This window comes from Nicotiana sylvestris, chromosome 9, assembly GCF_000393655.2.
Source record: "Nicotiana sylvestris chromosome 9, ASM39365v2, whole genome shotgun sequence".
In the NCBI taxonomy this organism is placed as follows: domain Eukaryota; kingdom Viridiplantae; phylum Streptophyta; class Magnoliopsida; order Solanales; family Solanaceae; genus Nicotiana; species Nicotiana sylvestris.
In genome coordinates this window covers 114078003-114102261 of record NC_091065.1, presented here as the reverse complement: position 1 = coordinate 114102261, position 24259 = coordinate 114078003, and the positions used below count along the sequence as shown (strand labels likewise).

Sequence of the window (24259 nt, the reverse complement as noted above, 5' to 3'; positions counted from 1 at the left end):
GCCAACCTTAAGGAACCAAGTGTTCCGATTTCAACCCGAACTCTTCCAAATCCCGAACTAATCATCCTAGCAATTCATTAGGAAGTAAAATCAAGTACGGAGAGTCTTATTTAGGGGAATGAGGTTCTAGAAAGTAAAACAACCGATCGGGTCGTTACAGTTAATTTGATAGTGGTGTGTCTATGAACCAATATGCTGACTTATACAGGCGATATGTAGGCCTCTGTGTTAATCAGGTAAATCATGTTCTACTTCATTATGTTAAACACTGACTTTTGACTAAAAATGAAAATTTAAGAGATAAACTTTGAATTAATCTCGTAGACTATGTGCTACATCATGGTCCTGTGCTAAATAGCTTATTCAGTAAATGACACTTTGCTGTTAGATCTTAGAAATGTCGTTATCCTGATATTAATCCATTTGCTATGTATGGAGTTGTGTTATTTAGAGAGCATTCCCTTGTATTTATGATCATTGTCTTAGTTTGGTTTAACATTCATGAACTATGTATGACATTTATTTTATTTTATCACTTTAGGTCATACGCTATGATGTTTAGAGATTTGGCAATATGGAAGACTTCATTATAATCAAGAGGAGAAATGTTAATAGGCTAACTACTACTAATACTTTGTATTATGGATATTTGTCGACACTGGTCATTAGAATCAAAATGACACTAGCTTTTGTATTCAAATAGTGTATATTTCTTTTCTGTATTGACTCATTGGCTTCAAACGATAAACAATTTGTATAGTAGCTCTTTGTTTATTAGGCTATTCGTGAAATATATTACTCCTTCCATTGTCGCGCCCCCTTTTCTCCCCTTTTGACGGGAAAGTCCGGGTTTCAACATTCATAAGGGAAATAACTCATTTCCTTTTGGGAATTTGGGTACTTGGAGAGTCGCCACCTAATGGATTATGGTGCGTTAGGGCACCTAGAGCAATTAACTCATGAACTAATTTGCATTACTACAGATTAGGGTAAGGGCTCAAAATAACCTTGAGGGGAAAGTGTTAGGCACATCTCGCGGTCCACAATGGTGGGTCCCGGCCGAACTTAAACTATGTGAATTAGTCTTTTTATAAATAAATAGTTTTAACACATACTCACAAATAGAGGCATGTTTTGACATTCTAAGTACATGCACGATTCAAGTAATGAAAACAAGGGAAAATGTTCGAACAATTTGCACATATGCAAAGAAAAGTAAATTCATTTAAACAACGGGAGTTGGGAAAGAGGGGTCCTAGGTTGGTTAGCCTACAGGATCATACCCATACAATGCTCGGTAATCACTCCTCAATGAGGGGCTACACGTGACATTAGCGCATAGTCATCATATTCTTACTACCCAATTCCCTCCCCTTGGTCATAGCCTAAAGCGCTCTAGCAACCTTGAAAGATATCCTACGTGTGCATTACCCGTCCTTTCCTTGTGGACCTGGTGGTATTTAAGACCTCTAATTTAGGTGATTCTAGACCATCCTAAGGTAGTTAAAGGAGAAATATTTAGGCGTCAACCAAAAACAATTAGGACTGCATTAAAGAGGGAACAATTAGAGGCTCACATTTTACCTTCACAAACAGAACAAGTAAGTGCACGTCTCAAACAACGGTTTTCACATATTTAAGAGGAACTCTAGAACAGGATATCTAGGTAAGTAGAGAATATGCAGTACTGAATTTGGACCAAAGTGTCAAAGACCTATTCAGCTTGCCTACTAATTTTAGATCTGTTGAATATGAGCAGTCACAGATAATAGAGCATAGTTTTACAATTGCAGAATTTTAGTCGCTCTACAGCCTTGCCTAGGCGTATAATAGTGATGTCCTATGAGCATGGTATCTAATCATTAATCAGGAATGCAATGAGACAGTAAACAATTTTAAATGGGCAGTTTGGATCCTATAGGCATGCTCTTTAGTAAAATTAATTAATGCAGCGTTGAAAACTTATTAAAGAAATGAATAGATCAGTTAATTAAACCGATTCAGAATCTACAGACATGAGTTAAAGTTAATCTGATTTTAGGTCTAACTAAACTTGTTTTAGATCCTATAGGCATGATTTCTAATTAAACGTAAGGTGAAGCAAGCAGAATTTATTTGAACAAAACGAAATCCCTATAGGCATGATTTCTATTAAAGCTGATTTAAAATCTTATAAGCATGATCTCTAAGGAGATGAATTTGAATACATGTTGTAATGGAAACTGAACCTCAGTGACTTTACCCCCTATAGGCATGATATTTAATTATATGAAATGGAGCAGGTAGAATTCATTTCAACCAAGAAATCCTATAGGCATATTGTCTAACATAGCACATGTAAATAAACCATATAGGCATGTTATCTACCTAGCTTTACCCACAATATACAACTACCCTCCTTTTCACTAGTCACCCCAATTTTTGTTTACAATTAATTATTACAAACCAAGAATTGAACGAATTATATAATTATAAATATACATTAAACTATAGGGAGCCTGAAGTAGGCCCAATGTAATTTCTAAGCCTTCAATAGTCTCAAATGCCCAAAGTTCCATAGCCAATTTCATGTCTAGGTATGTCAGAGTTCCCTAAGGACCTCATGGATCCCGGGCAGTGCTCACACCCAGACCTTTCTCAAATAGGGACTGATTTATGTGCAGTGTGGAAGTGCCAGCCCTAATATGCCAGAGTTCAAAGAGATCTTAAGGATGTCTAAGCAGTACACATACCAGAGGGGCAGGACGTAATGAACTAAGAGTAAGTGGGAGTGTACAATTTTAATAGTATAGAGAAGGGTCTTAGGGGTGAGAAGATTTTTTTTTGAAAACCAGTACCAGTTTTAGTAAAACAGTAGTTGGAAAAGCATGAAAAAGAACATCTTGAAATCAGAAAATCAGTCCCAGAACAGCTTCAGAAAACACTTTGGCAAACAGGCTTCACACAAGGAGAAAGGGGTAGGGGACACCTAGAATACACCATAGTGATAGCAAACAAGTACACAGATTCCTCAAGAAGTTGTGGAATTGACAAGTTAGTTACAAAAATATGTTGTGAACACATAGGTCTTAGACATGACCAATACACACAACTAGAGTACCTTTGAAAGGGCTAAATGTCTTAACAGGATTTCATTAGTGAAGTAGAGCAGGTAAGGCTTAGATGAACAGACTAGACAAGCACTTCATGAAGCATTCAAAGTTTTAGAAATACACATAGAACAAACAGAATTTAGACATGTTGGGTGAGACAATAAACAAACAATGCAGCTTGGTCATACTAGTGAACAAATAGGATTTATGCAATTATCTAAAGCAAGATTGGGCATGCTAAACAGTATACTAGTTATAGCTTTTAACAGAACAAACTTAAATATGCTGAGCGATATAGTAATTAGGCAGTATAATCTAAACATGTTGGTTACACATTGAGCATATGATAGTATAATAGCAAGTAGAATTGGAAATCAGGACTGATGAACTGCAGTATCAAAAAAACACATAGTTTTGGAATGTGAATTGAATCAGGACATACAAGTTAAGGTGAGAATACAGAGTATAGATCAGAGATGGTGCAAATAGCCAGCCTTAGCTTACAGCTAGCTAGATTAGTGAGAATTACCAGTAACAGAAAAGAATAGAGAGCTTTTGAGAGTGTGAGAGTGAGGAGGAACTAGTGTTCGTGTCTAAGAAGTTAAAATAAGAGAGTTTATATAGTAGCTCGAGAGTAGAGTAAATAAGGTAAAGTAATCATCAATCAGCAATAGTCAGGGGTCTAATTAAGGAAAGAATAATGCAAAGAGTCAACAAGTATCGCAGACAATTTCAAATAAGGCAAGAAAGGAATAGTTAGGAAACAGACTGATAAATCAAGAATTCAAATCAACGCTGATTTAAGGGTAAAAATATAGGTTTACCATGACTAGGCAAAAATGAATATAGACACATATAATCAGTAAGGAGTCGAACCAAGAACCTTAGCAGAGGCATATTAGGATAAAAATCACGAGACATCTAATTAGGCTAAAGAAAAATCACAGGAACCAAAGCATAAGACAAAGTCAGTACACAAGTAACTCAGAAGCCAAACAAAATGTTGAAAAATTTAGGGTTTTTAGCATAAACGAGTTGGGGTTAAAATAAACCATACGAAATCAGTTAAAACACATAAGAAACAGAAGATTAAACACTCAAAATTATCAAACGTTTTGGAGACAGAAATTTTCGGGAAACCCTAGTTTAGAAAAAATGGAAAATCATTCGAAAATCAGAAAGTTCTTGTAAAAATTAGAAGGTTCTTGTAAAACTCATACGAAATAGGTTCGATCTATCTCAGATCTTGCACAGATGTGAGAAGTTCAAAGGACAAAAATTAGGGTTTCGAGAAGAACAACACAGAGGTGAAGAAGCAAGCTTAGAAATCCATATATCTAAGGCGATATAGGAATATCTTACTCAAAATCGAACTGACACGAGTTTTCGGACTGGATGTAAGAGTGGTTATGGTGAATGGTTCAGGTTTGAAATAGTTGAATGAACTGGAGCAAGGTCACTCTTGCTAGGATAGCGGTTGCTTACTGGTCACCTGCAGATAAAGAGACGCTACAAACATGTATTTGTGCAAAAATTTAAACATGATGCAGATTCCCTTTGGACCATGAAAGTTGTCTTTGGACGGTTAAAGATGACATCCTCAGAACATGATGTCTTGGGCCATGAATTATTTAGTGCGGGATTCGTAGGCCATGAAATGATGTTCTCGAACCATGGAGATGGTACCTCCAAACTATTATGCCTTTGAACAATTATATGCAAATTTGAGAGATCCTCAGGTCATGGCATGGTGTCTTCTGGCTATGAGGATGATGCCTTTAGACTATGATGCCTTTGGATAGGTTGGCAATATTTCATCCCATGAGATGCAATAATATGATGCTACCAAGACAAGGCTTAGTCTTGTAAAATGAAGGGCAGAGCTTAGCCCAATTGAAAAACAAATAGATAGTACCAGAATAGATCGATATTTATGCAAGGAGGGACAATGCTTAGTCCCCATGCAAACGTGAAGGCAAGGATTAGCCTCATGCAGATATGGAGGCAAGGATTAGCCTCATGCAAACGTGGAGGCAAGGATTAGCCTCATGCAAACATGGAGGCAAGGATTAGCCTCATGCAAATATGGAGGCATGGATTAGCCTCATGCAAATATGGAGGTAAGGATTAGCCTCATGCAGATATGGAATCAAGTATTAGCCTCATGCAAACATGGAGGCAAGGATTAGCCTCATGCAAACATGGAGGCAAGGATTAGCCTCATGCATAAATGGAGGCAGGGATTAGCCTCATGTAGATATGGAGGCAGGGATTAGCCTCATGCAAATATGGAGGCAGGGATTAGCCTCATACAAATATGAAGGCAAGGATTAGCCTCATGCAGATATGGAGGAAAGGATTAGCCTCATGCAAACATAGAGGCAAGGATTAGCCTCATGCAGATATGGAGGCAGGGATTAGCCTCATGCAAATATAGAGGCAAGGATTAGCCTCATGCCACTATGGAGGCATGAATTAGCCTCATGCAACTATGGAGGAAGGGATTAGCCTCATGCAAATATGGAGGCAAGTATTAGCCTCATACAAATATGGAGGCAGGGATTAGCCTCATGTAAGATATGGATAGCGAATAAGAGTAGACTGTTTCTTAGCTGGGAATACGTTCAGTGTCCGATGGCCTGATTGATGGTGATCTTGTTACATGTGTATATTTGCGGATGGTATTGTTGCGTCAGATGTGCCTGCATTCAAAGAAAAAATTATAAGTTTTGTGAGGGGAGGTTGGTTTGTGCCTTTGTCTGCTGGCCTTGCTATGCTCCATTCTGGAGGCCTCATTTGAGTTTCCCTAGGTAACATTTGACTGTTACGGAAATGGAGTTTTCAAAAATATGCAATTATTGATAAAAATAGAGTTATTTAGAAACATGTTGAAATATCAAGTAATTTTAGATGAACTAGTGACTGTAACATATTTCAGAGACAGTGCAGCTTTCTCATGTTAGAAATTTGAGGGTCCTCCTCAAAATTCTGCCCTAGTTTGGTAGATGATCCTTCGACCATTTGCGAACTTTGTTGAGCCTTCCTCGGAATTTTGAGAATCCTTCTCAAAATTCTGCCCCTATTTTTTAACCGATTTCTGACCATCTGGTATATGTTGGCATTGGCTGGACTTGCTCCGGAATTTTGAGGGTCCTCCTCAAAATTCTGCCCTAGTTTCTGATTTTGGAGGAAATGAAAATTTTATTATGATATGACCGAACCCATAAGGCTGCCTACATATCTCCTCTTAAACGAGAATCAGGTCAAGTGTAGTTCAATTACATCAGATGAGGAAATGTAAATAGTCTAAGCATAGTATCTTTTGACTGCGTCTGAATTGATTGGTTTTGGCCAGATTTATCCATCCATCTCTACAAGTATGAGTGCTCCTCCTGTTAGCACCCTGTGAACCATGTAGCGACCTTGCCGGTTGGCAGAGAATTTCCCTTTGGCTTCATCTTTATGTGGGAAGATCTTCTTCAGTACCAGTTTTTCTAGTGCAAATTGCCTTGGTTTGACCCTTTTATTGAAAGCCCTAGACATTCTGTTCTGGTAAAGCTGATCGTGACATACTGCGTTCATCCTTTTTCTACCTATGAGGGCCAATTGTTCATAGCGGCTCCTTATCCATTCTGCATCGCTGAGTTCAGATTCCCGTATAATCCTTAAAGAAGGAATCTCTACCTCAGCTAGGATGACCACTTCGGTACCATAGACCAACATGTAAGGATTTACCCCGGTTGATGTGCGAATTGTAGTGTGATATCCCAACAAAGCAAAAGGTAGCTTCTCGTGCCATTGTTTGTAGTTTTATACCATCTTCCTTAGTATCTTCTTGATATTTTTGTTTGCTGCTTATACGGCTTTATTCATCTGAGGTCTATAGGTCGTGGAATTCTTATGCTTGATTTTGAAAGTCTCACAAATGGCTTTCATAAAATCACTTTTGAGATTGGCGGCATTATCAGTGACAATAGACTCGGGAACTCCGAATCAGTAAACGTTACGATCTTTGACAAAGTCTGCGACGACTTTCTTGGTTACAGCTTTGTAGGATGCAGCCTCCACCCATTTTGTGAAGTAATCAATGACTACCAGAATAAACCTGTGTCTATTTGAAGCAGTGGGCTCAATCAGACCAATGACATCCATTCCCCAGGCGGCGAAGGTCAAAGGTGAGCTTGTTGCATTGAGCTCATTTGGCGGCACTTTTATCATATCGGTGTGCACTTGGCATTGGTAGCATTTACAGACATACAGGATGCAATCTGTCTCCATGGTCATCCAAAAGTAACCAGCCCTAAGTATCTTCTTATCCAAGACAAAACCATTCATGTGCGGGCCACAGGTCCTAGCATGTACGTCCTCAAGTAGTTTAGAAGCTTCTTTTGCGTCGACACATCTCAGAAATCCCAAATCGATAGTTCTCTTGTACAAGTTTCCTCCGCTGTGGAAGGAGTTATTGGACAATCTACGGAGTGTGCGTTTCTAAGTGTGGTTTGCATGCTCCAAATATTCTCCTTTCGCCAAATACTCCTTGATATCATGGAACCAAGGCTTTCCATCCGTCTCTTCCTCGATGTGAGTACAGTAAGCTAGTTGCTTATGGATTTTTACTGGGATGGGATCAATGAAATTCTTATCTGGATGTTGTATCATGGATGACAAAGTGGCCATTGCATCGGTAAACTCATTCTGAATTCTGGGCACATGTCGGAACTCTATCTTCGTGAACCGCTTTCTCAATTCTTGTACATGGTGCAAATATGGCGATATCTTGGAATATTTGGTGGCCCATTCTCCTTGTACCTGGTGCACGAGCAAATTTGAATCACCGACTACCAGCAGCTCCTGAATATTCATGTCGATTGCTATGTTGAGTCCTAGTATGCAGGCTTCATATTCTATCATGTTGTTGGTGCAGGGAAATCTGAGTTTAGCAGATACCAGATAATGCTGACATGTTTCTGATACCAAAACTGCTCCAATGCCCACTCCTTTGCAGCTCCATCAAAGAACATCCTTCAACCATCGTATGCTTCGGTAATGTCTTATCCTACGAACGACACTTCTTCATCAGGAAAGTATGTTTTTAAGGGTTAGTATTCTCCTCCCACTAGATTTTTAGCAAGCTGATCTGCCAATGCTTGTCCTTTGACCATCTTTTGAGTTACGTCGATGATATCGAACTCACTTAACAGTATCTACCACTTGGCCAACTTTCCAGTCGGCATGGGTTTCTGAAATATGCACTTCAAAGGGTCCATCCTGGATATGAGGTATGTAGTATAGGCACAAAAGTAATGCCTCAACCTCTGGGTTGTCCAGGTCAAAGCATAACAAGTGCGTTCCAGCAGAGAGTACCGTGCTTCGTAAGGTGTGAACTTCTTACTCAAGCAGTATATGACTTGATCCTTTCTTCTTGTCTCATCATGTTGTCCCCGAACACATGAAGGCTCCATCCAACACAGATAGATAGAGTAGCAAAGGCCGTCCTGGTTTCGTCGGGACTAGAACTGGTGGTGTGGACAGGTACTCCTTGATCTTGTCAAAAGCTTTCTAACAATCCTCGGTCCAGCTTGTCTCGACATCTTTCCTCAGCATCTTGAAGATGGGTTCACATATGACTGCGGATTGTGCTATGAAGCGACTGATATAGTTGAGACGCCCTAGGAAGCTCATAACGTCCTTTTTGCTCCTAGGTGGCGGTAACTCCTGAATAGCCTTGACTTTATACGGATCTAACTCGATCCCTCGACGGCTGACGATGAATCCCAATAACTTTCCTGCAGGAACCCCGAATGCACACTTGGCGGGGTTCAATTTCAAGTTGTACCTCCTTAACCTGTCAAAGAACTTTCTCAAGTCCGCTATGTGATTTGCGACCCTCTTGGATTTGATAATGACGTCGTCCACATACACCTCTATTTCTTTGTGTATCATATCATGGAATATGGTTGTTATGGCTCTCATGCAGATAGCCCCGGCATTCTTGAGACCAAATGGCATCATCTTATAGCAGTATACTCCCCATGGTGTAATAAAAGCTATTTTTTTCTGCATCTTCTTTATCCATCCAGATCTGGTGATAACCCGCGAAGCAATCTACAAAGGATTAGAGTTCATGCTTGCGCAGTTGTCGATCAGGATGTGTATATTTGGTAGTGGAAAGTCGTCCTTGGGACTTGCTCTATTTAAATCCTGATAGTCAACACATACTCTGACTTTCCCATCTTTCTTCGAAACTGGCACAATGTTGGCTAACCAGGTTGGGTACTCCACAACCCTGAGAACTTTGGCTTTGATCTGCTTAGTAACATCCTCCTTGATTTTCAGGCTCATATCTGATTTGAATTTTCTGAGTTTCTGCTTTACTGGTGGACACATGGGATCAGTAAGCAACTTGTGAGCCACTATGGACGTGCTTAGACCGTTCATGTCATCATATGACCATGCAAAAATGTCCTCATACTATTTTAAGAAGCGAATGTACTCTTCCTTCTCTGTTGGTGATAAGTGAATGTTGATGCAAGTCTCCTTGACGATCTCGACGTCCCCCAAGTTTACTACTTCGGTTTCGTCCAGATTGGAGTTAGGCTTATTCTCAAAGTTTTCAACCTCCCTAACAACTTCCTCGGGTATCTCGTCTTCTTCATCCAAATCACTGTCCTCATATTGCACTGCCTCATTACATGTCACAGTCACTGGTTCATCAGGAAAAGTAACAATAATGCTGTAGAAAGAAAAATATGAAAGATAATAATAAATAATAAAGAGCAATGCATTTGATTAATACTTAAAATATCCAAACAAGTACGGCTCGATGACTCGAGCATTTGTTTTGAAACAAACGATTCTTTAAAAAACAAAATTAAAGAAAATCTTAAATGCCTAGAATGGCTATAGGAATAAAATCTACCAAGCTACCGAGGGACTCGGCGGGCCCGGGATGGTGTGGTGGTCCAGTTCCTAAGAATATCTCCCTTCTCCGTAGTATGAATAGTGAGGCCTTATTCCTCCTCCTCCTCAATTATTGCATTGCAGTCCATGCCTTCATCTTCCAAAATAGATTTCTCAGCACTGCTAATGCTTCTTCTTCTGCAGTTCCCCATATTGTGTCAGCTTGGTGAAAAGTCTGATCCAGATGCGGCACCAGTTGCTCGAGAGGGTAATAAGGTTCATGCCATGAGGGTGACCAATCATCATACTCCTGCCATGTTTACTGATATCCGAGCCCGAAGGTAGTACCGTGACGCTTCAGCTGTATCGGCTTAGTAATACCCTGGAGATTCTTTCCAAGCCCTTTGCTAGGTTCATACTCGGACCATACTAGTATGCTTTCTATTTTGCTACTCCACCATTTGTCCTTTTCAACAATATTAACACGTTCGATGTGATGATAGGTTTCTCCTCCTAACCTTATTCTGTTTCCAATAACGAGGATGGTTTGACTAGTGTAAATAGGCTTACTCCCATCTCCGTGAATGATCACCTCCTGATGGTTCCATTTGAACTTCACGGCTTGATGTAGTATGGAAGCTATGGCCCTAGCGGCATGTATCCATGGTCGACCTAACAGAAGATTGTATGAGGCTGATATGTCGAGCACCTGAAATTCAACGTCAAACCAAGTTGGCCCCATCTGCAGACAAAAATTAACTTCCCCAATTGTGGCTTTTTGGGACCCATCTAAAGCTTTCACATTCATACTCCCTGCCCGTATTTCATGGAAACCTTTGCCCAATCTTTTCACAATATCCAACAGATAAATATTGAGGCTTGAACCTCCATCAATCAAGACCCTAGCAATAAATTTGTCTTCAAATTGCACTGTGATATGCAATGCTCGATTGTGATTCAATCCTTCCGACGGTAGCTCATCTTCTTGGAAGATTATTTTATGACTTTCCAGCACCTGCCCTACCATATTGGCCATCTCTTTGTGGGTGATATTGTTGGGTACTAGGCTTTGCTCAAAATCCTTTATCAAAGCATTCTTGTGTGCCTCTGAATTTTGCAACAGTGACAGTATGGATATCTGAGCTTGGGTTTTGTTCAAATGATCAATGACGAAATATTCCCTTGCTTGCACTTTCCTCCAAAGGTCATCTGGTCCTGTTTCAATGACAGGTTTCTTGGTAGAAGCATCTTTACTTGGTCCTCCCAAGTGTTCAGGTGTATAGATTCTCCCGGTCCTGGTCATTCCTTGCGCGGCATCGGATTCCTCCATCTTTGCCTTCACTTTTCACCTAGCCTCGGCAACATAATCCTAGGGTATTGCTTTTAAGTTGATAGGAGGTGTGGTTGATACTGTCACCATTAAAGGTGAGGCCACTATCATGCCCCCTTTTTTCCTTTTGCGGGAAAGTCCGTGTTTCGACATTTATGGGGGAATAACTCGTTTCCTTTTGGGAATTGGCTATTTGAAGAGTCGCCACCTAACGGATTATGGTGCGTTAGGGAACCTAGAGCAATTAACTCTTGGACTAGTTTGCATTACCAGAGATTAGGGTAAGGACATGAAATAACCTTGAGGGGAAGGTGTTAGGCACCCCTCGCGGTCTACAACGGTGGCTCCCAGCCGAACTTAAACTATGTGAATTAGTCATTTTAACAAATAAACAGTTTTAACACATATTCGCAAGTAAAGGCATGCTTTGACATTCTAAGTACATGTATGATTCAAGTAATGTAAACAAGGGAAAAGGTTTGAACAATTTGGACATATGTAAAGAAAGGTGAATTCGTTTAAATAGCGGAAGTTGGGAAAGAGGAGTCCTAGGTTGGTTAGCCTACAGGATTATACCCACACAATGCCTGGTAATCACTCCTCAATGAGGGGCTACACGTGACATTAGCATGTAGTCATCATATCTTTACTACCCAATTCCCTCCCCTTGGTCATAGCCTTAAGCGTTCTAGCAACTTTGAAAGATATCCTATGCGTGCACTACCCGTCCCTTCCTTGTGGCCCTGGAGGTATTTAGGACCTCTAATTTAGGTAGTTCTAGATGATCCTAATGTACTTAAAGGAGAAAAGTCTAGGCGTCAATCAGAACAGTTAGGACTGCATTAAAGAGAGAACAATTAAAGGCTCACGTTTTTAGCTCCAATAACAGAACAAGTAAGTGCACGTCTCAAACAACAGTTTCAGGTATTTAAGAGAAAACCTTAGAACATGATATATAGGTGAGCAAAGAGTATATAGTGTTGAATTAGGACCAAAGTGTCAGAGACCTATTCAATTTGCCTACTAATTTTAGACCTGTTGAATATGAGCAGTCACAAATAACAGAGCATAGTTTTATAGTTGCAGGATTTTTAATCGCCCTACAGGCTTGCCTATGCGTATAATAGTGATGTCCTATGAGCATGGTATCTATTATTGATTAGGAGTGCAGTAAATCAGTAAACAATTTTTAAACGGGTAATTTGAATCCTATAGGCATGCTTTCTAGTGATATTGATTAACACGAAAAGAGTAGGTTATTTAATCTGATTCAAAACTTACAGGCGCGAGTTAAGCTGATTTTAAATCTAACTAAACTGGTTTTAGATCCTATAGGTATGATTTCTAATTGAAAATAAGGTGAAGCAAACAGAATTTATTTGACCAAAGAGAAATCCCTATAGGCATGATTTCTAGTACAGCTGATTTTAAATCTTAGAGGCACCGTATCTAATAATTAAAAAACTGATTCTGATCTTATAGGCATGATGTCTAAAGCAAGGAAATTCATTGAAACCAAAGCAGATCCTATAGGCATATTATCTAACAAACACATTTGAACCAAACGATCCCCCTATTGGCATGTCATCTAACAAACACATTTGAATCGAAATAGACCCTATAGGCATATTATCTACCCAATTTTACCCACAATATAAAACTACCCTCCCTTTTTCACTAATCACCCCACTATTTGTTTACAATTAATTATTACAGACCAAGAATTGAATGAATTACATAAACAGAATAGAAATTAAGCTACAGGGAGCCTGAAGTAGGCCCAAAGTGATTTCCAAGCCTCCAGTAGTCTCAAATGCCTAAAGTTCCATTTCCAATTTCATGTCTAGGTGTGTCAGAGTTCCTTAAGGACCTCAAGGATCCCAGGCAGTACTCACACCTAGACCTTTCTCAAATAATAACTGATTTATGTGTAGTGTGGAAGTGCCAGCCCTGGTATGCCAGAGTTCAAAGAGATCTCAAGGGTTTCTAAGCAGTAAACATACCAGAGGGGCAGGACTTAATAATCTAGGAGTAAGTGAAAGTGCATAATGGTTTGAAAGAGTTTAATAGATAGTGTAAAGAAAGTTCTTAGGATTGAAAATAATTTCTAAAAACCAATACTGATTTAGTGATAAAATAGTTTGAGGAAAGTATGAAAAACAATCTGCAATCAGAATACAAGTCATAGGACAAACAAGCTTTAGGAAGTACTTTGGCAAATAGCTTTCACACAAAGGAAGAGGGGTTGGGAACACAGAGAGTACACCTTAATGGAGCACACAAACAATAGGATACATAGAGTTGTGAGGGGTTTTATAGAACTAGTAGGTTAGATAGAAGCAGGTCATGCAGCAAAGGATCACAGCAGAAATAGGTTGAGGACAACACTACTAGAGTCACTCTAGGGAGATTAACTAACTTAGAAGAACAGGCAAGGACTTAAATGGGCATGCTAGGAAAGTATTAACAAGTGAAGGCATACTGATTACACAAAAGCAGAGTTTAGGCATGCTAGATAAATAGTAGTCAATCAAACATATTAGTTACATATGTAGACATGTTAAACAAGATAGCAAACGAGCATGTAAAAGTGGAAACATGCAGATCACAGATTGGAATAGGCAGTATTTGGCATACTCGGTAAGCAGTAAACAGAAGAAAGGATGGACTCAGGCCATATGAACTAAGGCAGTAAATAAACACATAGGTTTAGATTCTTAAAATTAATCAGAAGCATACCTAATTAAAGAAAGAAAATACAAGATGTGAGAAAGAGATCGTGCAATTTCCAGCCTTGGCTTGCAGCCGGCTAGAGTAACAGAGATCACCAGTAGTAGAGAGAGCAGAGAGTGCCTTTTTTCAGAGTGTAAAAATGGTATTTTGTGAACTATTGTTCGTGTCCAGAAGTAAGAATAGGTAAGGGCATATATAATAGTCAAGAATTAAACAAAATAAGGTAAGAATCAATTATGTAGCAATTAGGAAAATTCACAGAATCAGTCACACACATGAAATCAGTAAGTCTTCCCTTTAATCAAGGGATAATCACTCAATGGTAAAAGCAGGACAGATATTTAAGGAAGGAAATCAAATAAGACTTGGGTATAGAGTAGGTAATTAGGGGTGAATGAATAGGAGTTCAATTAAGGAAACAATTAGTAAGAATTAGCAAATAACAAATAAGGCAAGAGAAAACTAATTTAGGCAAGAAGTTCAATCAAACCGAGTAGAGAAGTAAGAATCAAAGGTTTTGTTAAGGAAAAGAGTTCAAATCAAACCAAAAATAAGAACTTCAGAATAGTCAAGGGTTTAATTGAAAGAGAAAATTACGTAAAGAGTAAGAAAATATCGCAAACAATTCAAATAGGCAAGAAAGGAATAGTCAGGATTCAACACATAGGTTTTAACGAAGCAAATCAAGAATTCAAAACAACCTTGATTTAAGGAGAAAAATATAGGTTTACCATGAATAGCCAGAATGAACATAGACATATAGAATCAGTAGAAAAGTTGAACCAAGAAACTTAGTAGAGGCATATTAGGATAAAAAAAAATCACAAAACGTATAATAGGCTAAAGAAAAAAATCACAAGAACCAAAGCAAGGACAAAGTCAGTATACAAGTAACTCAGAAACCAATCAAAAATGTCGAAGAATTCAGGCTTTTAGCATAAACGAGTCAGGGTTAGAGCAAACCTTACGAAATCGGTCAAAACACAAAAGAAGTAGAAGATTAAACACTCAAAATTATCAAATGTTTTGGAAAAAGAAATTTTCGGGAAACCCTAGCTTTAAAAATGGAAAACCATTTGAAAATCAAAAGGTTCTTGTAAAAATCATATGAAATAGGTCCAAACCATCTCAAATCTGTACAGATCTAAGAAGTTCAGAAGGAAGAAATTAGGGTTTCCAGAAGAACAACACAGAGATGAAGAAGTAGGCTTAGAAATCCATATATCTAAGGCGATATAGGAAGATCTTACTTGGAATCAAACCGGACGGCCTGAAACAGGCGAGAAAGGGCCATAGATGCAAGCAAACTAACCCTGGTCCCTTGAGGACCTTGGAGATGGTGATACCAGTACAAGAGATGCCATTAGAGGCCTTGGGGTGGTGAGAAACCACCATGGATGGCCGTAGATAAGTGACGACGAGGTCCGATTAGGGTTTATACTTGAGAGCATTTGAGAGCAGAGGGGATTAGGTGATGGCGGGGAGGGTGTTAGAATGATTAGGGTTTGGGGGGTATAGGTTAGTTTATTTTAGGAAGGGGGAATCTGGACCGTTGATCACAATGATCAACGGCCAAGATTTGCTCGGGTATTGGGTTGGGGCAGATGGGTAGGTTTCTAGGTTGGTTTATGAGGGGTTAAAATTGGGTTAGTTAATAGGCTAGGTCCGAAATAAAAAGGGCCTATTTGTTAAATACGTAATTAATTGCTAAAATAATTTTAAAAAATGGTTAATAAATTATAAAAAATGATTTTTTTGCCTGAAATTTTTTAAAATAATTACTTAATATTTTAAAAATATAAAAGGCTAATTTTCGATAAAATAATGCAATAATGCATGCATAGGCTATAATTACAAAGTAATTTCAATTGCATCCTAAAATACACATGTGGCTATTTGTGCAATAATTGAAACTTAATATAAATGCAAATGATAAATTAAGCCGCAAAAATTATTATAAAACCATTTTGTGATGCATTCAGTGATTGTTTTATAAATAAAATGTTGGGATAAATTAATTAGAAAAAATAAAAAAATACAGAAATTGTATGAAAAAAAAACTAATTGCTGCCAAAGCATTGTTTGAAAATATTATGGAAAAAATTGGGTATCAACAGCCACTTCCACTTCAAATGGAACAGGGGTGGCCGCAGGAGGAGCTACCACTACCTCAAATGGAACTGATGCAGTTATCTCAACTTTGATCAGTGACTGAGTCTTTACTACAATGGGAGTGAGTGTGACTGCAAGTTTAAAGTCATCGCCTTCTCGAATAAGCTTGATTGACCCCTCAGGATCCCACTCTCCGTTCGTCTCTATTACATGTACCCCACCATCTCTATGATTAGGGAGAGGGTTGTTACGAACACTGGGTGCGGCTTCCTTCGCCTGTATGACCTTGTTGTCAATCAGCGTCTGGATCTTATCTTTCAATGTTCGGCACTCGTCAATGGTGTTCCCTTTCATACCAGAATGGTATGCACAGGTTTTGCTTCGGTTGATCCATTGGGACAGATTCTCTAATGCCATAGCAAGAATAGGGGTGACATAACCAGCAGCTTTCAACCTTTCATAGAGTTGGTCAATGGGTTCAGCAATAGCGGTGTACTGTCTGGGTGGCTTACGGTTAAAGCTTGGTCGTGGTCTTGGAAAATTTTGGCGAGTTGGAGGTGATTGGAAATGAGATGGTTGGGAATTATAGGTATGATAGGCAGTGGATGTTTGGGAATATCTTGGAGATGAAGGTTGATATGTGAGTGGTGTTGCTTGGTATGTGGGTGGAGGTGTTTGATATGTGGGTGGAGGTGTTTGATATGTAAGTGGAGATTTCGAGCCCTGAGTCACCATTACTACCCCAACGTCTCTTTTCTTTGATATGTCACCTGATTGTAATGCATTGTTTGTGGCCTGTAATGCCTCAAAGTTTGTCACCATCCCGCTCTTGATTCCTTCTTCGATTATTTCTCTGAGTTTGATGATATCAGAGAATTTATGATTTTCAATAACCATCAACCTTTCATAATATTGTGGATCCTGCGCTCTGACAAAGAACTTGTTCATATGTTCCTCGTCCAAAGATGGCTTGACATTGGCTACTTCTGACCTCCAACGAGTAGCGTACTCCCGAAAAGTTTCGGTGGGCTTCTTCTTAAGATTCTGGATGTAGAAAACATCTGGTGCATTTTCTGTGTTGAACCTGAACCGGTCCATGAAATCGGATGCCATACTCACCCAATTGGATCATTTCTTGGGATCCTGACTGATATACCATGACAAAGCATCTCCAATAAGACTCCTTATAAAGAGTTTCATCCGGATCTTTTCATCCTTTCTGTCCCAGACAAGCTTGTCACAATAGGTCCTCAGATGAACCCTGGGATCACTTGTACTGTCAAACATCTCGAACTTGGGAGGTTTGTACCCCTCTAGTAGTTTTACATCTGGCTGTATGCATAGGTCTTCATAGTTCAAACCTTTTATCCCTTTGCCGCCTTCGACACCCTGGACCCGACTTGTCAATTTCTTGAGTTCTTCGGCCATGTTCTTGATGAGCAGGTCCTTCTGAGCTGATTTTGGTATATAGGAAGTTGGTTGGGTAAAGTGAGGTACGGTTTCCATATATATAGGGTTGCTTTGATGGTTGCCAAGGACTTGGGTGTAGTGATGGTCATTGGTTGAGTTTTGAGGATCAGGAATGGGTTGGGGTGTGTTCTGAGGAGTGTGGTAAGTGGTGACTGGTGGGTACTGAATTGGTTGATGGTGATGTTATCGCAGAGTTGGTATTGGTAAGGGATTGAGATTTTGGGGTGGAGTTGCGTATTGAAGCGGTACATGAGGGTTTTGTGGATGTTGGTTTGTTGTGTTCTGGGGAGGTGCTGAGTTCTTTGTGTTTTGTTGGTTGATATCAGGGACATTCAGGGTGAGGGACAAGTTTTCCAAGTTGCAAACCTGCTGAAGCTCTCCTTGTAGCTCCAATATCTTTTGTTCCAACCTCAAGACTAGATCATTTGGTGCTGGAGTACTCCGACCGTCTGAAGTTTCTGCGTTCTCAGCATTATCCTTTCGAATACCACTTAAGTCGTCCATTTTTGCTTTTCCTTTGCCTTTTGTATTACTTGGAGGAGGAGGTGGAGGGCCTCTATATCTGGTGTGATATGCTGATAATGCTAGTATGAGCGAACCAACCTTAGGGGATGGGAATAAAGAATAAAGAAAAACAAAAAGGTAAACAAGTTAGTAAGGATTCTGAAATATTTGCAGTATTTAAACACATATTGTGAGAACGTAAATTCACGTCCTAATTTGGGAGCCTCGTTGTGCCCGAGGTAGGCCTAGCGACAAATAGATTTGGAGAACTTTAGATGCCAGTAAATGCCTTATTCCATAATATGAAAATAGACGAATCCCAACATGACACTAAGATAATAGAAAAGTAAGTCACTATTGGCCATTGGCCTTATTACATTTAGAAAAGCCAATAAATCTAGTCTACTTGGTCCCAGAAGGACATTCCCCATATTCGATCTTCTTAACTCTATCATACAGGTTCCCCAGCTCGCGCAGACCCAGCATCAGGTAGGCTCTGGCCAAATGTCCTCCTTCACTTCCTTCAGCGTTCTAGCAATCCTCAATCCTCTTTATGACTTTACCCTCCAGCACCACTAATCCTCGCTCCAGATATTCCAACTTTCTATTGGAAGTGACAACCATTTCTTTCCATTCGTCGATCAACCTTGTATTTCTCTCGTGTATTTCCCGATGCTCATTCTCAGAGTCATGGACCCTCTTGCACAGCCTGTTATATTTGACTTGAGCTTCAACTTCTTCGTCTATGATCCTATTCCATCGACCGGCTCCTGGCCTCACCATTCCCTTCAGATTGTCCTCTAACCATGCTGGATAGAGAGGTTCACACCTCGCATGGTACCTGTCTGGCTCAATGGTGTTCTTTTCCACAATGATCTTGCAGTGCCACATGTGCTGAGCTTGGCACTTGTAAGGGATATCGTCATCCTGAAAGTCTGCTTTGAAATGGCTCATCTTGGAGATCCTGGGTACAACTTGTTTCCTGCCTGCTTGCCTCATAACTCGGATAGGGACATAAGGGTATATCCCTCTCAACCCAATCAGCACCAAGTGTGGAGTATCCCTGTATCTGATGATGAATTCGTCTGTTGGGAACCATTCAAACATCCATTGCACTTATTCCTCGGTCAGATTGTCGAATAACTTTACCCACTCTTTGGCACTTTCCGGCTGAGCAAACCTGTCCGGAATGTAAGTCATCTACTTGGGGTGATGGAAGGCAATATGGTCGTTCCAAGCCCTTCGCGGAAATTCTTGGAGATAGTGACCCCTTTGAAGATGTTCTAATAACCACAACTACAGCAACAGGTTACAACCCTCGAAATTCTTAATCCCTCTTTGACAGAGCTCCAGAGCCTTGTAGATGTCGGCTATGATCATGGGGACTATAGTGTATGTTTGTCCATTGATCCCTTCCATCAAAGTTTTGGTGACCATGGCCAACCTGGTATGGATACTTTCCCTTTTCATTGGGAATACTATCAGAACCAAGAAGCACACAATGAACATGAACACTCTGCGGTGGATGTGTCCCAGAGAAGTGATAGAAAGCTCGTCATGGAAGGTACGGTAGGACTTGCTATGGCCATATCTCTCATACAGGTACTCGAAGGGTATGTAGGATTTCTTCAAGCATTCCAAGTCAGCATTTTTCTTCAACCCCAACATCTTTAGGAACCCTTTACCAATACGGTTCTCCGGTACCCACAACCCAGGGCTATCCCAAGTCAGTCCCCCAATTTCTTCTAGGAGGGGAGTCATTTCTATGACGCCAAAATGGAAAACATCCCTTTCACTGTCCCAGAACAAAGTGGCAGCCTCAATCAACCTGTTGTTTGGATGAATGTCTAATAGAGAAGGTACATTGCCCAAGTGCTTTCTTACGTGTTTCTTGTCACATGAGGAAAAGTCCTCCCACCAATCTAGTAGCAATGGTAGAATGTTGCTAACCATGCCGAATCTGGGGACCTCGTGCCTCATTTTCTGCAAAACAAAAAGGTTAGGCCCTTTGCCCCCACCAGACTCGACTATTTGTAAATTCATGCTTAGCATATTGGCATTTAGTTCTCAAAATTAATGCACAGAACGTGATTGTGATCGTTGGGATTATGGAAACCCTGGTGAACTTTTGGATAAGGCTCGTCTTAAAGGATTATTATGTGGACAACATATTAATCCGACTAGATTTGACCATGATGCATGCACAATTATGATCAGAGTAAGGTTACTATGGGGTCTAGATGGGTACCCTAAAGTGGACACCTTGAGGGGGAAAGGCACGGAACCGTCGACTGCACCGTTGATCGACTAGTTTTACCGCAAATAAGTCTTTCCGTATTTAAGGGTAATAAATTGGAAGAGTGCAACCACTCATCAAGAGTTGCTATAGGATTTGATACGCACGAGTGGAATATGATGTGGAGCATGATTTATGCAATAATAAATGACATGTTGTCAGGTATTTGCACGTAGGAAAAATAATAAATATAGTATTGAAAAAATTGAAAAGCAATTACTGAAAAAGAAAACAAAGAGACAAGTCAGTTTCAGGAAAAGAAATCATAAATGCTTGAAAATAGACAGTTAAATTCAAAAAGGGAAAGGGTACGGGATAAGGCATGCTTGGACTAATTCACAAAAATAAGTTCGTTATGGTAAGAGCCTAAATATCCCCAGCACAGTCGCCATGTTGTCGCGCCCCCTTTTCTCCCCTTTTGACGGGGAAGTCCGGGTTTCGATATTCATGGGGGAAATAATTCGTTTCCTCTTGGGAATTTGGGTACCTGGAGAGTCTCCACCTAATGGATTATGGTGTGTTAGGGCACCTAGAGCAATTAACTCATGAACTAGTTTGCATTACCAGAGATTAGGGTAAGGGCTCGAAATAACCTTGAGGGGAAGGTGTTAGGCACCCCTCATGGTCCACAACTGTGGGTTCCGGCCGAACTTAAACTATGTGAATTAGTCTTTTTACAAATAAACAGTTTTAACACATACTCGCAAATAGAGGCATATTTTGACATTCTAAGTACATGCATGATTCAAGTAATGAAAACAAGGGAAAAGGTTTGAACAATTTGCACATATGTAAAAAAAAAAAAGTAAATTCATTTTAACAACGGGAGTTGGGAAAGAGGGGTCCTAGTTTGGTTAGCCTAAGGGATCATACCCACACAATTCCCGGTAATCACTCCTCAATGAGGGGCTACACGTGACATTAGCGCGTAGTCATCATATCCTTATTACCCAATTCCCTCCCCTTGGTCATAGCCTAAAGCGTTCTAGCAACCTTGAAAGATATCCTATGTGTGCATTACTTGTCCCTTCCTTGTGGCCCTGGAGGTATTTAAGACCTCTAATTTAGGTGGTTCTAAACCATCCTAAGGTACTTAAAGGAGAAAAATCTAGGCGTCAACCAAAAACAATTAGGACTGCATTAAAGAGGGAACAATTATAGGCTTACATTTTACCTCCACAAACAGAACAAGTAAGTGCACGTCTCAAATAACGGTTTTCAGATATTTAGGAGGAACTCTAGAACAGGATATCTAGGTAAGTAGAGAATATGCAGTACTGAATTTGGACCAAAGTGTCAAAACCTATTCAGCTTGCCTACTAATTTTAGACATGTTGAATATGAGCAGTCACAGATAATAGAGCATAGATTTACAGTTGCAGAATTGTAGTCGCCCTACAGGTTTGCCTAGGCGTATAATAGTGATGTCCTATAAGCATGGTATCTAATCATTAATCAGAAATGCAATGAGATAGTAAACAATTTTCAACGGGCAGTTTGGAACCTATAGGCATGCTCTCTAGTAACATTAATTAATGCAGCATTGAAAACTTATTAAAGAAATGAATAGATTAGTTAATTAAACTAATTCAGAATCTACAAACATGAGTTAAAGTTAATCTGATTTTGGGTCTAACTATACTTGTTTTAGATCCTATAGGCATGATTTCTAATTAAACGTAATGTGAAGCAAGAAGAATTTATTTGACCAAAACGAAATCCCTATAGTCATGCTTTCTATTAAAGCTGATTTTAAATCCTATAGGCATGATCTTTAAGGAGATGAATTTGAATACATGTTGTAATGGAAACTGAACCTCAGTGACTTTACACTCTATAGGCATGATATCTAATTATATGACATGGAGCAAGTAGAATTCATTTCAACCAAGAAATCCTATAGGCGTATTGTCTAACACAGCACATGAAAATAAACCCTATAGGCATGTTATCTACCCAACTTTACCCAAAATATACGACTGCCATCTCTTTTCACTAGTCACCCCAATATTTGTTTACAATTAATTATTATAAAACAAGAATTGAACGAATTACATAATTATAAATATACATTAAACTATAGGGAGCCTAAAGTAGGCCCAAAGTAATTTCCAAACCTTTAGTAGTCTCAATTACCCAAAGTTCCATAGCCAATGTAACGACCCGACCGGTCGTTTTGCCTTTTAGAACCCTGTTCCCCTAAATAAAACTTCATGTGCTTGCTTTAGCTAACTTACGACTTGCGGGGGCGGTTGGTTCGGGAATTGGAAGAGTTTTGAGTGAAATATGTCCATTTGATTCTTTAGGATTCTCTTAAAATACCAAGTTTGACTTTGGTCAATATTTTGAGAAAACGGATCCGGATTCGTGATTTGACAGTCCCGAAGAGTCCGTAGAAAAATATGGGACCTGGGCGTATGTCCAGAATCGAATTCCGAGGTCCCTAGCCCGAGCAATGAATTTTTTATTAGAAATTGTTAATTTGCAGTTTTAAAGAATTAAAGAAACTAAGTAATCATTGATTTCCTAGGTATCGGGCTTGTATTTTGGTTTCGAAGCCTGGTACAGGTCCAAAACATCATTTAAGACTTGCCCGTAAAATTTGGTGTCAATCCGAGTAGTTTAAGGGCGTTTTGGCCCGTTAGAAGGAAATTAAGAACATGAAGTTCATAAGTTTGATTCAATTGGTTTTAGGGGGTGAATCCTAGATTTAGCGTTGTTTCGGGTATTCCGAGCGTTCGAGTAGGTCCGTCTCATGATTTCAGACTCGTCGGTATGTTTGGGCGGGGCCCGAGAGCCCTGAGCTTCAATCGGACGAGGCTCGAGTGAAGTGGAAAATTTGATAAAGGGATGAAGGTTGTTGCTTCTGTCATAACCACATCGGTTCTTGGACCGAAGATACGGGACCATAGGTGCGGCCCTTCCATTGCAGAAGCGGCCTAGGTGGCCAGGCCACAAAACCGCAGATGCAGCTCCGCAGATGCGATCGTGAGACCGCAGATGCGGTCCCAGCTTTCCCTTCCCTTTCCGTAGATGCGGTCACACTCTCGCAGATGCGGTCCCCTGACCGTAGATGCAGAAATCGCTGGGCACTGAGGTTCATTTAATACGAGTTCAAGGCCATTTTTATCACATATACACTCTTCCTTTGGGCGATTTGGGAGCTTTTGAGAGAAGGTCTTCACTTAGCATTGTGAGGTAAGTTTATTCCACCCATATTTAGGTTAAATACTTACATATTAGGTAGATTAAACATTAAAAATTAGGTAAAATCAAAGGGTTAGAGCAAGACCTGGGGTTTTAGTAAAACTTAGATTTAACCACGAAAATTGTTATGAAATGAACTAGAAATCATATATTATTGACCCTTAGATAGTACAGAACCATTTCCTTCGAAAAATCTCGGAATCCGGGCACATGGGCCCGGGGTTAGAATTTAGGAAACTCGAGCTAATGGTTGGGAAATTTCTTAAATAGCTAGAATTCGATCTTGTGAGCCTATATTGATTAGTTCTTACTTCATTTAACTAGTTTGGGATTGTTCAGCTCCGAGTTGAGGGCTTGGACTCGTTCTTGGTATTGGAAGTGCACTTTGGAGCGAGGTGAGTCTCCTTTCTAACCTTGTAAGAGGGAATTGTCCCCATAGGTGTAATAATTGAATTAATTGTCATTATATGCGGGGGCTACATACGCACTAGGTGACGAGGGTCCGTGCGTAGCTACTATTATCTTAAGTCCGGGTAGTCTAAGACCCATAAGCATGCTATACTTGGAATATTGTAAAATTATTGACAATTTGAATTGCTTAAACCACATAGAATG

General features: G+C 39.8%; 2 protein-coding genes across 2 annotated transcripts; both read right to left on the bottom strand.

Moving 5' to 3' along the window:
- Nucleotides 1-6449: 6449 nt before the first annotated feature.
- On the bottom strand, nucleotides 6450-6815 carry LOC138878078 (uncharacterized). Its single transcript, XM_070157734.1, has one exon. The coding sequence runs from the start codon at nucleotides 6813-6815 to the stop codon at nucleotides 6450-6452; it is 366 nt and encodes a 121-aa protein (XP_070013835.1).
- A 765-nt stretch (nucleotides 6816-7580) lies between these two features.
- On the bottom strand, nucleotides 7581-7955 carry LOC138878077 (uncharacterized). Its single transcript, XM_070157733.1, has one exon. The coding sequence runs from the start codon at nucleotides 7953-7955 to the stop codon at nucleotides 7581-7583; it is 375 nt and encodes a 124-aa protein (XP_070013834.1).
- Between the last annotated feature and the right edge of the window lie 16304 nt (nucleotides 7956-24259).

Bases quoted from the DNA above. Each gene is read 5' to 3' on its own strand.
- LOC138878078 (XM_070157734.1), bottom strand. From the start codon at position 6,815: ATGTTGGTCTATGGTACCGAAGTGGTCATCCTAGCTGAGGTAGAGATT.
- LOC138878077 (XM_070157733.1), bottom strand. From the start codon at position 7,955: ATGAATATTCAGGAGCTGCTGGTAGTCGGTGATTCAAATTTGCTCGTG.